A 14,361-nucleotide genomic window follows, 5' to 3' on the forward strand; every position below is an offset into this window, starting at 1 on the left:
TGAGTTCTCTTAATGTTTTCTGTAGACTTTCAGCTTTTCATTTGGCCGAGAGCAAAGAAACACAATAAACTCAAGCCAAATCATATACAATCATCAGAATACAAAGCAGTACTGCACTGTAACTGAATTCTACAGTGTTAATGAAACTTCCTTTGCGTTGCACCTATTTTGACCTCAGCTCCTGTGAGTATTAGGTAAATTGGCGTAAATGAAGCTTGTCTGTTTATTTGTGCTTGTTTACCAGAGCTACCGAGTAAAGTCATGCTGTTTGCTATCTCTGGCTGCTTTCCCTATTGCCCTGCTTGTGTAAACAGAATTTTGCATTAAAGCTGGGCAGCTTTTCTTGCACAGATGGCAAATTCTTTGCAGAACATCACTGTGAGTAGCACAGATTTCTCTGTAAATATTGAGGATTCTGAGAGCGAACATGTGCGCAAGGGATGAAAACTTCTGAAAAATGATTTGGTAATCTCTCATGTTTTATATGTTGGCTGTCCATGAATTTTGATGATGCTAGGTAGAGCTTAAACATTGTAGTTTTGGAGCCGTGCACCAGCCAGCTAGTTTCTGTTATGGAGGAAACATGAATTGTTGGTTGAGGTCCCGCAGACTTCACTCAAAATAGTGTTTCAGCTCTGGGCATGAATCAGGAAAATGTTCACTACAAAATGCTGTAGTGGATAATGAGTCTTATTTGGAGAGTAAGTCAAGTCTCAAGTCATTTTTTTGTGACTTGAGTGCAACTCGACTGCCATTCTATGTCCTTTCTGTCCCATTTTGCCTTTTTCTGAGTGGTTGCTCTGTCATTTATTACAGGAAGTTGGCTGTGACAGACAACTGGGAAGCAATGCTAAAGAGGACAACTGTGGCGTGTGCGCTGGAGACGGTTCCACCTGCCGACTAGTCCGAGGCCAGGCGCTGCCCCACATCTCACCTGAAGAACGTAGGTACACACATACATAAGCACATTCTTCTTTGTTGGTTTTGTTTTTGGAGTATTGCTTTGTTTTTTGATCTCTGTGACATTCGGACTGGGATTGGTTATAAAGCTAGTGTTTGAGTTTTGATTTTTAAAGCATTTTTGGTCATAAATTGTACAACACTTTTACAATGGCAGAAAACTGCAGTGAGCCCTTAAAGCTTCTTTACAGTTGGTTTATAAACGCTTTTCATTACAAGTTTGGGAAAATGGTTGATGCATGTTGCATTCTTAAATTCACATTATAAGTGACCTAAACTCAGAGAAGATGAAGAGATGAGTTCATGTGGAGCCGGGTTTACTGTGAACTGATCCAGTCTGAGACACTGAAAGTATCACAGTAACGCGCTTCACTCTGAAACACACATCGCATATACTGTATTCATTTAATTATTCCTTTGCCATTTGATAATCACACTTAGCCAATTAACGATTTTGGTTTTATTCCAATTAACCATGCAGCTCTAGATGATTCTGAATGTTAGAATGAGTCATTGCACTATTTCCCCCCTATTTTTTGAAGTTTATTGCTGTATCAAATCAAATAATCCTAAAGGTTCAGAAACACTAAAGCCATAAACGGTTGTGTTTTGGGCAGTCTTACATTCCCTGTGGTCTTCGGTTAGTGCAAGCATTGGCAGCTTTATTAGCCTGCTTAATTTATGTGATTGCCAGCAGTTGGATTGTTTGCATTCTGGGACTGAAGATAGAGTTATTGATTCCCTTTAAAGCATGTGAGGGATTCTAAGTCCATTTGTGAGAAATAACACACTTAATGCTGTGGCTTTTGCTTGTAAATAGCTAATTGTCATTTCTTTAAGATTATTACCCAAATACTCAGTTTGTGTTTCTGTCTGCTGGGCAAGTATTTGGATTTTAGGCAGGACGCCATTGCTGAAATCATGTCTGTTTAAAAATATCAAATAACCAAACTGTTTTATGTAACAACCACACCCCAAATTAATTAAGACAGATATTTTTTTCTTTCTGCACGCTGTATGGCTGAATGTCGCCTTTAAAACATGCCAGCCTGAGGAGCACAAGGCTATTTCTGTGGCACTTTACAGTGTTCTTGCCTTGAGTTTTATATTGTTTTTGGTAAGATTCTGCAGGGTCTTGTGTTTGATGGCTGCCGAGGATTTTTCCTCATCCAAAAATTCCTTTGTCTTACAGCAATGTGCTCAAATGGCTCTGATTACGGCTCTGTTCCAAAACTTAACACGCCGCGTAGGCTGCATTTTTAGGCATCGTAAGCACACTCTCCACGCAAAGGCTGTTCCAAAGTGTAGGTAGCATGACTATGCTGCCTACTAAGATACCTTTGGCAGCATCACATGTATCCTTTGAGGAAAAATGCATTGCGAGATGGATGACGCGAGACAAGTTAATTATAAATATACACTAACGTTCAAGTTTGGAGTCTTTATATTTTTAATGTTTTTGAAAGAAGTCTCTTTTGCTCACCAAGGCTGCATTTGTTTGATTTCAGTTAACACAGTAAAAACAGTACTATTGTGAAGTGAACATTTTAAAATATCTGTTTTATATTTGAATGTATTTTAAAATGTATTCCTTTGATGGCAAAGCTGAATTTTCAGCAGCCATTACAGACCCATCTGTTTAGCTTGTGAACACAAAGGCCAATCAGATGTGTTTAAGTTAGTCAGAATCCGCTCAAAATGGACTTGCACACTCACAAATCCTTTTATTATAACCAACAATGTATAAACACAATGTCAATAAGAGATTCATTGCACAGCATAGATGGCTTCATTGATTATAACGGGAGTTCCCTTTCGTAAAGGGAACTCCCGCTGCATCGATACTCGATACTTTGGGGAATGCCCTCGGCATGACGCGTCTGAAGTCTGTAATGGAACTATTCCAATCTTGATTGGTGCTCGTCACTCGTGACGTTGCATGTGACGGTGATCCGGAAGCTATAAAAGGGCAACGGAACATAGCCGTGTCAGCTTTCTGTCTTCAGCAAGCGTTCTGTGTGACTGTATTGTCTTATTTGGTGTTGTTTGTCTATCTCAATATATATATGGCGAATATAGAGAAACGACTCAGGCGGTGTGCGTCCCCTTGCTCGCGCTATTTGAGCGAGGGTGACACGCACTCGTTTTGTGTTGTTTGTCTGGGAGTGGAGCATGCACGGGCAGTGCTCGAGGGCGCTGTCTGTGCAGACTGTTTTCAGCTATCTATGAGAGAGCTCCGCTCCCGTTTGAGCTTGTTCGATCAATCAGATCAGGCTCGCGTTTCCAGTGCATCAGGCCCCGCGTCTGTTGAGGCAGCGCGCCGCTTGTATGCATGGGATTCGCACGTGGAGCTGGCAGATAACACTGAGACGGTTGCGACCCTTTCTCAGTGTTTATTAACCAGCTCCACTGGTCTCGCGCACGGTTCGGGAGCCCGCGCTGCGGCTTCTCCCGACCGTGTTAAAGACACAGCGTTTGATTTATCTGGCTCCGAGGGGTTAGATATTATCAACACTGAATCACATAAATATGGGGATTCGCCACCCCATATTCCCGTTATTGAGGAATTGCTGGAGGTTGTGACCAGGGCAGTGGTTAAATTAAATGTTGAATGGCCATATAATAAGCAGGAAGCGACTAAGAAAAATAAAATGGATGAGCGCTTCCTGCAGACCCAGTCACAATCTTTGTGTCAGAGCCTTCCCTTTTTCACTGATCTTCATACTGAGGTATCGAGATCGTGGGAAAATCCATGTTCATCTCAATTATTTTCCCCCCATGTATATATTTACTCATTTATTAGGGAATCTAATGAGAATGGTTATGGGGTGATGCCTCGGGTTGAGGAATATTTTGCGAAATATTTTCTCCCCGACGTTGCGTCACCCCTGATAGCTCAGACACTTCCCTCCAAATCTCGTACATCGAATTTGTTAGGGAAAGCTTATATGGCGGTGGGTCGAGCCGGTGCATGCCTACACACGATGGGGTTATTACAGGCATACCAGGCTGACCTCCTCAAAGAGGTGGATGATAACTGGGAGGTTTCACTCAACGGTATTACTGAATTTCGTAGAGTAGCTGACTTATCTCTCCGTATTATTAAGGAGACGGCTCGTGCTATTGGCCGTTCTATGGCAGCAATAGTCGTCACAGAGAGACATTTATGGCTTAATCGCTTGGGGATCGAGGAGAAAGACAGGGCTTTCCTTCTCGATGCCCCCCTTTCACCTTCTGGCCTCTTTGGCGACGCGGCGAGAACCGTTGTCGAAAGGTTTCAGGAGGCAGAGCGACAATCAGCTATCCCCAGTTGTCAATCTAGGTCTCATGGGGTTGCTGCCAGGGGGCAGCCTCAGGGGACAGCCGCCAGTTCAACATATTTTGAGAAGGTTTCCTCTCGTGCCCCCCCGTATAAGGCTTGGGGCCAGAAGAGACATTCTCGTATGAAGCCCTCTATATCGAGGACAGGTCTGAGGACTGTCTCTCGGGCTAAGATGGCTTCAACTAAGAGGTCTTGTCGTAACACGCAGACCCTTATGGCCGTTCCCCCAGGAGAGCGAGTACAGGAGTCTCGCCCCCTTATACAGCCCTTAGGAAATCGATGTTTACTTCCCGCCGCCGATGGCGCTTCGGGACACATCGGCTTCCAGCGAACACAAATCGCAGTATCTGCCCGGAAACGTTGCGGCCCTGTCGAGTTCGCCGCCTCTCAGGAGGTCTGTAGAGAGCATATTTCGGTTAGTTCCTGCCAGTTAGCTGCTTCAGGTCACCGAAACCATTTGAACATTTTTAGCCAAGGCCAGTCTCGAGGGACTGGTCCCCGTAATAGCATATTTAGACACCCCGAGGGGTCTTCAAAATATAGCCTGGAGGGTCCTGCTTACAGCGGAGCTAATATAAAAATATTATCTACTAAGGGTGGTTCACATGTCTGCCAGCCCCGAGCAGGGTTGGTTCTTGGAACAGGAAGTCAAGTCTCTCTTAACAAAGGAAACCTCAAGGTGGGCTCTTCCTCGGTTTCGGGAGCCCGGGTTCTACAGCCGGTACTTCATAGTTCCTGTGAGGGAAGGGGAGTAAGGCCTTGTTTCGGATCTCAGGGTAATGGATCAACCTCCGAGGGGGTTCAGATTCAAGATTCCAACTGTCAGTCAGACCAGCTCCGAGGACTGGTCTGTCGTGATAGATCCACAAGGCCCTTAACTCCTCATTCCCTTCTAACCCCATCACGGGAAGTTTCCGAGATCTGCTTTTGGGGGAAAAGCACATCAGTTCCGGATTCTTCCATTCGGCCTAGTATTGTATCCCCGCACCTCCTCGGAATGCATGGTCACTGTCCTAGCTCCATGGAGTCTTCAGGGCATCCTCATTCCTGTCCATTGACTACTAGAGCAGACGGTTCAACACCGAGGTGTTGTTCCGAGTCTCGTGAGGTGCTAGGGAATATGGCTCAGAGTCTAGGAAAAATCACCAGTGCCTCTTCAGAGAAACCGATTCCTGGGGGCGGTGTAGGTTATAGTCATGATGCAGGCACAATTGTCTCCAGCTCAGACACTCATCTTCCTTACCATAGTCATGAATATCAAGCTAGGCCAGGCCACCACTACGTGACCTTATTAAAGAGTGGGCTCGCTGGCAGCAGTGTTCAACATACTATTCTTTGGCCTGCTGTACATGGGGGCCCTGTAGTAGTGGCTCAGGACCAATGGGTTTTCCCCGAGAGGGAACCCACTCCGCATGACCAGAGTTACGCGCACATGCCCTCGTTTTCTGATCATGGGGAGGAAGTTATGGTTCCTGCTCCTAGTACCTGTGTTGGAAACACAGGGTCTGAGGAAACTTCAGAGAGACCATTAGGTTCTATTTTTGACAGACACTATGTCGATGGTCTCTCTGATCAAAGAGGGGGCAGTCATCCTGTCGAGGCAGGGGCTGCAGCCCGGGGATTTCGAACTCCACCCCAAGTTGGCTTTAGCCGGGATGGAGGTCGGTTTGTCAGAGGTGCTCCTGTTTCCCCTTTATGTGGACGGCCACCTTCTGCGCCACCTCTCCCATGCTCTTCCAGCTCTGCTGGGTTTGGATATCATGATACAGACATGGTTGAGGCCATGTCTGTGTATACTTTCCCCGATTGTTCTGCCCCCGGGGGTTCTAGAGTACAAGAGGGTTCAGCAGTACGGGATCAGCTTACTCTTAGTGGCCCTGTACTGACAGGCCCAAATATGGCTTCCAAACATCTGGGCCCTTCTGGCAGGCCTTCCGCGGTGAATCCGGATCAGGATGGTCCTCCCTCTTCAGCCCAAGGTCATGATATTTCACCCTTGGCGGTAGCCCAGGAAGCTACTGGATTGGCCCCTGAGGGGGACCAATTCATAAATTCTGGTCTCTCAACCGAGGTTGTTGAGACCATTGTAAACTCTAGAGCCCCCTCCACGAGGAAACTTTATGCATTTAAATGGAAAATTTTTATTTTATGGTGCAGAGAACATCAGTTGGACCCAGTTAACTGCCCAGTGGCTTCAGTACTGGAGTTCCTCCAGAATCGTTTCTCTGACGGGCTCTCCCCGTCCACGCTTAAGGTCTATGTGGCGGCTATATCAGCCTTCCACACGCCTTTAGGGGTGGGCACGCTGGGGACACACCCACTCATAATTCGTTTCCTTCGTGGAGCCAGGAGGATGAGGCCTGCTATCCAGCCTAGGGTCCCCACGTGGGACCTGGCAGTGGTCCTCGAAGGTTTATCCCTGGCACCCTTCGAACCCCTGGATAAGGTGTCTGAGAAATTTTTATCCTTTAAGGTAGCCTTCCTGCTCGCTATTACTTCCCTGAAACGAGTTGGCGACCTGCAGGCGCTATCTGTGGCTCCCTCTTGCCTCGAGTTCTCTCCTGGCAGAGTGAGAGCCATTCTCCACCCTAGACCTGGCTACGTGCCTAAGGTGCCCACAAATGTGGCACGGTCTATAATCCTTCCGGCCTTTCATCCTCCACCGCATGTGTCGGCTGATCAAGCTAAGTTACACTTGTTATGCCCGGTCCGAGCTCTTGAGGCCTATGTACATAGGACCTCGGGCTGGAGGAAGTCGGACCAGCTGTTTGTGTGTTTTGGGTTATCCAAGAAGGGCTCCCCGGTCTCCAAGCAGACTATTAGCAAGTGGATAGTAGAGGCTATTTCTTCAGCTTACGAGGTGCGCAATCTGCCTTCACCTCTCCTGATAAAAGCTCACTCAACCAGAGGAGTGGTATCCTCTAGAGCCTTGCTAGCAGGGGTTTCTCTTCAAGAGGTCTGTGATGCCGCTGGCTGGGCCTCCCCACACACCTTCATCAAACATTACAGTCTGGATCTGTCCTCTACACCAGGTTCACAAGTTCTCATGTCTTGAGTGTGCCAGATTGCTTCACACCAGGGCAGGGTCTCTCTCAGTGTGGCGGCGTGGGTATTCGTTCCCCAAAGTATCGAGTATCGATGCAGCGGGAGTTCCCTTTACGAAAGGGAACGTCTCGGGTTACGTATGTAACCCTCGTTCCCTGAGTAGGGAACGAGACGCTGCATCTCTCGGCCACACTTTTCGTGCTCCTGAGAACGACTTGCTTCGACCCTTTAAAAGCTGATACGGCTATGTTCCGTTGCCCTTTTATAGCTTCCGGATCACCGTCACATGCAACGTCACGAGTGACGAGCACCAATCAAGATTGGAATAGTTCCATTACAGACTTCAGACGCGTCATGCCGAGGGCATTCCCCAAAGTATCGAGTATCGATGCAGCGTCTCGTTCCCTACTCAGGGAACGAGGGTTACATACGTAACCCGAGACGTTTTCTCAACAGTGCAGCTTTGTGTACCTCACGTTGTAATTGACAGCTTCAGTGATTGTAATGGAAGCGATCTTTGCTCGCATTCTGTAGATAATATGTATTTTTCATGCTTCGAACTACACATTGCAAAGTTTCTGGATTGACAACCATAGTTAAACACATGACTGAATTCGATTGACACTGATAACCATAGAAATGGACCAAACAAAACAATCTGATACTGTGTCAAATGATCTATGCATTCAGTCTTAGTCAGTCACTCTGTTACTTTTTACATATAAATGTATGGATTTTTAAAGATAACATAGTTCTTCCATGATAGTACATTGTTTCATGACCTTCACCGACAGTGATTTTTTTTTATTTCATGAATAAATAGGGTAAATTAATATTACAAACTGTTTATTTGTTATGTTAGGCTGATGTCACTTTAAGAGCTGCACGGATTCAGTATACTGACACACACGTGCGTTTTATTTCTCAACTGTTCACGCTCACTTAAGCCATAACCAACTGTTTACTAGGATACTCACCAAGATGGGCATTTTGATATAATGTTGTATGAATTTGTCTGTTCAAGCGCAATAAGAAGTGAAAGAGAACTCAATTTGGATGTGTGTAGACTGCACACACAAAACTTCTCACTCATCGAGTACCAAATTGAGTTCTCTTTCGCGCCTTTTTGCACTTGAATATTTCATTTTGTTTTGCCAAGTATTTCATTTTTTTCTACCGTGACATTTTTTTGGATTATGCAACAGACACTTTACAACTCAGTGCCTTCATGTAGTTAATTAATCAAAACCATCAGTATCTGCCTTTTTCATGCTATAGCCAATATGCCGATGGCTTTAAATTCATAATTCATCATCTCTAATTGTGAGTTACATCATAGATTATTCCAAATAGGTTTTATTTCTGTTGATGCTGCCTGAGAAAGCGCTTTGACTGTAGGAAATAGAAAGCAATGCAGCTTACTGGGTTTTGGAACAGAACCTGAGTGACTGGAACTTTTCTCCTTACCAAGACATTTTCACACAATCATGCTATTCATTTTCAAAGCCTGTTAAACCAAAAACGAGGTAATTCGATCCAAACAAGTTATGCATTCTTTAATAAAAGCCGTCTCACTAATAATTCACATGCGTGGCACTGACACGTAGGCTTCTCGTAAGTCGTAGAGCCGTCATGAGGTCTCCAGATGGAAGTCCGGTGATCGGATAGGTCATTTCCCAAAAGACTTCAATCCGGGCTGGATGACTGTCAGGATTCCAGAGCGTCACATGGATCTGTTAATATTAAAATGCAATAAAGCTGCTAATGAGCCTCTGGCTCTTTTAATTCATTCCTTTGTGACTCATTTCTGCATTTAAAGTAGAGCGATAGAAACACAGATGCATTATGGGAACGTTTGTGTGATTTTTAATTTTAAATTAAACTTGCGGGTCGATGCATCTTTTGTGGAGCAGTTAGCCACATTAGATTACTTTTTTCTCCATCGTTATAAACAAATTTGAAGTCACACTTGCATGGTTGGGTTATTTTTAAAGTGAGGGCAATTACGTCTTGGGTTTTTTTATTGGTTTTTTTGAAACACAGCATTGTTTGGGCATTTTTTACCCTGTTTACAACTGACTGGTGTCTGAAAGTTTTTTCATTATAGCAATAAATTCCAGTACTTTCTATATATGTTTCCAAAAGTAAATATTTTGGGGCTCCCATGATGTTGGTGCATTTCCAAGCCCTATAATTGCTGGATGCGGTGAGCATTGCAGAGCGAAGGGAAAAACACCTCTTTTCCTACATCAATTCCTGCTAATGCAATAAACGGCATTAGCACTTCGCATCTACACAAGCCACTCACTTTATATTTGACCCAAAAGTGTCTCAGTTAAAGAAGTTAAAGAAGCTACTTTGAAAGCTGTAGCTTGCCAGGCTACAAGCTAAGGGTGTTTGCTGTTGAAACCAGGGGCACTTTTAAAAAAAACACACTTTTTACATCCTTACTAATTTATTTATTTGACCACTAAAAATCTCCAAGGGCTATAATACATGCAGAACAATTTTTCATTTTTGTAATTTTCTTTGAAAATCATGAACATTCTCACCACATCTCAAATGAGCTGTGTTTTTTCAAAAGCGTTCTGTGGTGCAAATGACAGTGATAGAAATTACATTTTAAACATTTTTATAATAAAATAGCTGATTCGCTTTGCCTTTTTGTTGCTAATTTCATAGCAAGCATGTTATGAATTTATATTTTATAGGCAATAATTCATCTTTCTTATCATGCATTTTCATATTTTTAAGATTTCCTCAAGACATGATTATCCATTTTGTCACTTGAGCAAGATCCCGGTTATATAAAATGGCTGATTTCTTTGCCTCATTGTGGATCATTTGCATGTCATGAATTTAGCCATACAGTAGTATGCGTGTTTTAATTGAAAATTCCTTATGGAAATTAAGATTTTATAAAATTACAGCTTGATTGGAAATGAAGCGGAATAAAAAAAAACACTGTGTGCAAGTGATATTAACATTGATTTTTCATTGTTTTCTATACACGTCTCATATTTTATATCAAACATGCTCTTTAATAACCAAGCAGAGTTGTGATAAAACTTTATTGAGGGGAGACTGTTTGATGCCACAAATGAGTGACAGTCATAATTTTTTTGAGGTAAATATTATACTAATATTGCATTCATAGTTGAAAATATATATATTTTTTATCATGCATGATCATATTTTAAGAAAAAAAGATTTTAAGAAGAGGGAAAATTCTTTAATTATTTACTCATTCTTATGTTGTTCCAAACCAGTTCCAAAAAAATCTCCCTTTTTGTTCTATAGGTTTGGAAAAACTTGAGTGGGGTTAATAATGACAGAATTTTCATTTCATGGGGGAACTATTCCTTTGCTCCAGGGGATTATCCCTGTAATAAGTGTATGTGTATGAGAAATCTAAATAAAGAATAAAAAAGTAGTAGAGATGAGTAACTGGAGAGATTTCCTGTATTCCACCCCATTCTCTCCATTACCCCCATTACGCTTGCTTTTACAGAACGCTCTCAATCCAACCATAACTGAAAGCACTCAAGCTGCTCTCTGTTGTGGTTTTCTGTTTACTGAGCTGGAAATTGGTGGGTTTTCTTTTTTCAGCAGTACACTGGGAAGCCACAAATGTGTTTTTTTTTTATGGAGAGAGGTCGAACACATTAAGCGTGTCAGAGTTGCAGTGTCTGTGTGTTTGCAACTCATTTGCTCTCAAACGTGTAATGACTGTATTTACGTGCACAATGGATACTGACATGAGCTGTGAGGGATGCTGTATTTCCGAACTGTGTTTGGAGTGAAACACTGCATACTTCACTTACACTAGAATTTTGGATTATCGCATAAAAAAAACGCTGGATGGCAACGGCAAGATGTGCATAAATTCTAAAAATATGCTCAATTGAGGCAAATACATTTTTTTTTTTTTTTTTTGATAAACTAGGGCTGGGCAACATGGCCAAAAACATTACCAATATAAATTTTTTCATATCAGTCGATATCTATAATTGTACAATAAATGTCAAATCTTTATTCCTTTCAAGGTTAAAGGCAGATTTTTGCTCCTAAGTGAAAGTTATTTGTGGTTTTAAACTACTCTTTATTGTCAGAACACTTCACTTTTTTGAAGTCTTTACACTTTTCCAGTCATTTTTCTTTAACAAAATACATAATTGACAAATGAATTTCTTAGTTTCTGCATGTGCTAATGGGTGATATTGTTTCAAGTCTGACTTTGCTGGCACATTGCTTCAACACAGTTTGCAGTGCAGGCGGCAGTATCAATAATATTACACGTTTTGTCTCTTAGAAATACACATTTGGCAGTAGCTTGAGTTTGGATGCAGATGCAAATTTATGCTCATCAACAAAAACAGTAAAAATTATAACAACCTCATTTTTATATTGTAAAATTAAAATATTCTGTCTGTTTGAGTATTATTAAAATTCCATAGTAGATCATTATGATCATTAAGATCTTGATAACCACTGTTAAAACCATGCATAGACAGTAGCACCTCAATACCATGATAAAATGTAACTATATGGTTTCTATGGTATTTGTATGAAAAACAGTAGCCTAAATACTCTTAGTATAAATGCACAAATGCTATGGCTTACTCAATAAAATACTGTAATTATATTCCATTACTCCTTTAATACATGTCTACATTAAAAATATAATAAAACTATATGAACATCTGCCACAATATCATGGTGCAGTTAGGATGCAGTCACTGTATTATGTGTTGTTTTAATGAGTCTCTGGTTTGTGATTCTTCTTCTTCTGCAGCCATGAAGACGGTGATGGAAGTGCCGATGGGAAGCAGAGGCCTCAGAATCACAGCCAAGGGACCGGACGTGATTGGTGAGATTATACATGTTAACTTTATACAAAGATCTGTGGTGTTTCACAGCTTCTGGGTCTAATTCTTAACTTGTCATAAAACTATCATGTATGAAGTCTCGACTTAATCCGGCGGTTAGAAGCCATTTAACACTTGTCAAAGGATTTTGTTGCAGAATCAACATTAATAATATGAATTAATCCAGTTTTCTGCCTCAGGGCCGAGGCCTTAGAGTGCAATTATAATAGTGTCTCACTGTGTTTCGAGAGATAGCAAGGTGACATTCAGCTGTCAAGGAGTTGCTAGTTTTTCCACACTCTAGTTTTTGTTCCAGAGAGAATTTCTGAAATCTGACAGTTAACACCATCGGGAATCTTTCGAATGACAAATCCTATTTCATTCTAAACTCAGCTGAAATATGAGAAATTATATTTATCCTAAAGAAAGTGAAGCACCTTATTTGTCGTTTTTATACTTTATTTATTTCAGGGTTATTTTAGTTTTAAGTTTTATTAATATTTTGAATCATTTTTTATTTTTATACTTGTAGTTTTCATGTTAATTTTAGCTTATCTTAATTTCATTATGTGCTTTTGGCATTTTATTATTTTTTTGTTTTTGTTTTTTAAAAATGGCTTTTTTATGTTTAATTTGTATTATATCAGTTTTAGTTTGTGTTATTGATTTTCAGTTAATAATTTTAGTGCTTCAACTTAAAGGGATAGTTCGGCCAAAAATGATATTAAACCCATGATTTACTCACCCTCAAGCCGTTCGAGATGCACATGTCAATCATTTTTCAGACGAACACATTTTCAGTTATTTTAGAAAATGTCTTAGATCTTTCAGTGGTTATAATGTCAAGTTATGGGGTCCACCTCCTTCAAGTCCCAAAAATGTGCATGCATCCTTCACAAAAGTAATCCATCCGGCTCCAGGGGGATAAACGAAGGCCTTCTGAGGGTAATCCGTGCGGTTTCGTCGTAAAAATAATGAAATAAATGAAAATAACTGGCTTCCGGCAACGGTCGACGCGCGTTCACGGGAGATGGATGCCGGTGTATGACGTAGGACGTAGCGTAGGAAGCGTTGTGACGTAGAACGAAGTATAGCTAAATCAAACGCTATGTCCTACGTCATACGCCGGCATCCATCTCTGTGAACGCGCGTCGACCGCTACCGGAAGCCAGTTATTTTCATTTATAAAGTTTTAAATATGTATATTTTTACGACGAAACCGCACGGATTACCCTCAGAAGGCCTTCGTTTATCCCCCTGGAGCCGGATGGATTACTTTTGTGAAGGATGCATGCACATTTTTGGGACTTGAAGGAGGTGGACCCCATAACTTGACATTATAACCACTGAAAGATCTAAGACATTTTCTAAAATAACTGAAAATGTGTTCGTCTGAAAAATGATTGACATATGCATCTCGAACGGCTTGAGGGTGAGTAAATCATGGGTTTAATATCATTTTTGGCCGAACTATCCCTTTAAACTTATTTCAGTTTATTGCAAATGCAATATTTCTATTTCATTTAGCTTATTTTTTTAAATGTTTTAATTTCATCTTTATTTCAATTAACAGAAATGTTTTAAACCCTGATTTATTTATTTATTTATTTATTTGTGAATCGCATTGTAACATTATTTCAGCATTTCCCATTCATTATCTAGCCTGTGGCGGCCCGTAAACCTGTAAAACCTTGTAAACCTGTTTTCAGAGAAGTTTTCCACCAAAATAAAATGCCTGCGGACCCTCCTCAGAGGGACCAAGGTCCACCCACCACAGTCTCACAAAATCCTATTGGAAACACTAATGATGACTAAAGAAGTTGGCTTAGTTTTTATGCCAATACAATAAAATTCATCCACATTTAAGCAGTACTTTATAAAGAATATACTATATTTGATTAAATGTATTATATTTCAATAGGATTATAATATTATATTAGAAATTAATTTAGTTATCTGGGATAACTTTCACTGCATACTTACACAAAATCAAACCTTCGATGAAAGTCTTACCTCTCACACTGTCATTTGTGTTGTTTTATTTTTTTATTTGTTACATTTGGGCATTTTAATCAATTTATAATAGCTTTGCCCCTCTCAGAAAGTTGTCACGGGTCATCTGAGGTATTTCCAAAGAGCTCTTTCAACATCTGCAATATAGTCTAA

At 41.3% G+C, this 14,361-nt stretch overlaps 1 protein-coding gene across 2 annotated transcripts in view; it reads left to right on the forward strand.

The window, feature by feature from the left end:
* Positions 1–14,361, forward strand: part of adamtsl3 (ADAMTS-like 3) — a 167,904-nt gene that overhangs the window by 92,410 nt on the left and 61,133 nt on the right. For both annotated transcript variants that reach the window (XM_084108936.1, XM_084108937.1), the window contains exons 7-8: positions 817–943; positions 12,123–12,197. In XM_084108936.1, the coding sequence (XP_083965062.1) occupies positions 817–943; positions 12,123–12,197 (202 nt within the window). The remainder of the gene's footprint in view (positions 1–816; positions 944–12,122; positions 12,198–14,361) is intronic.

This window comes from Abramis brama (assembly GCF_963993115.1).
Source record: "Abramis brama genome assembly, chromosome: 3".
Taxonomy (NCBI): Eukaryota; Metazoa; Chordata; class Actinopteri; order Cypriniformes; family Leuciscidae; genus Abramis; species Abramis brama.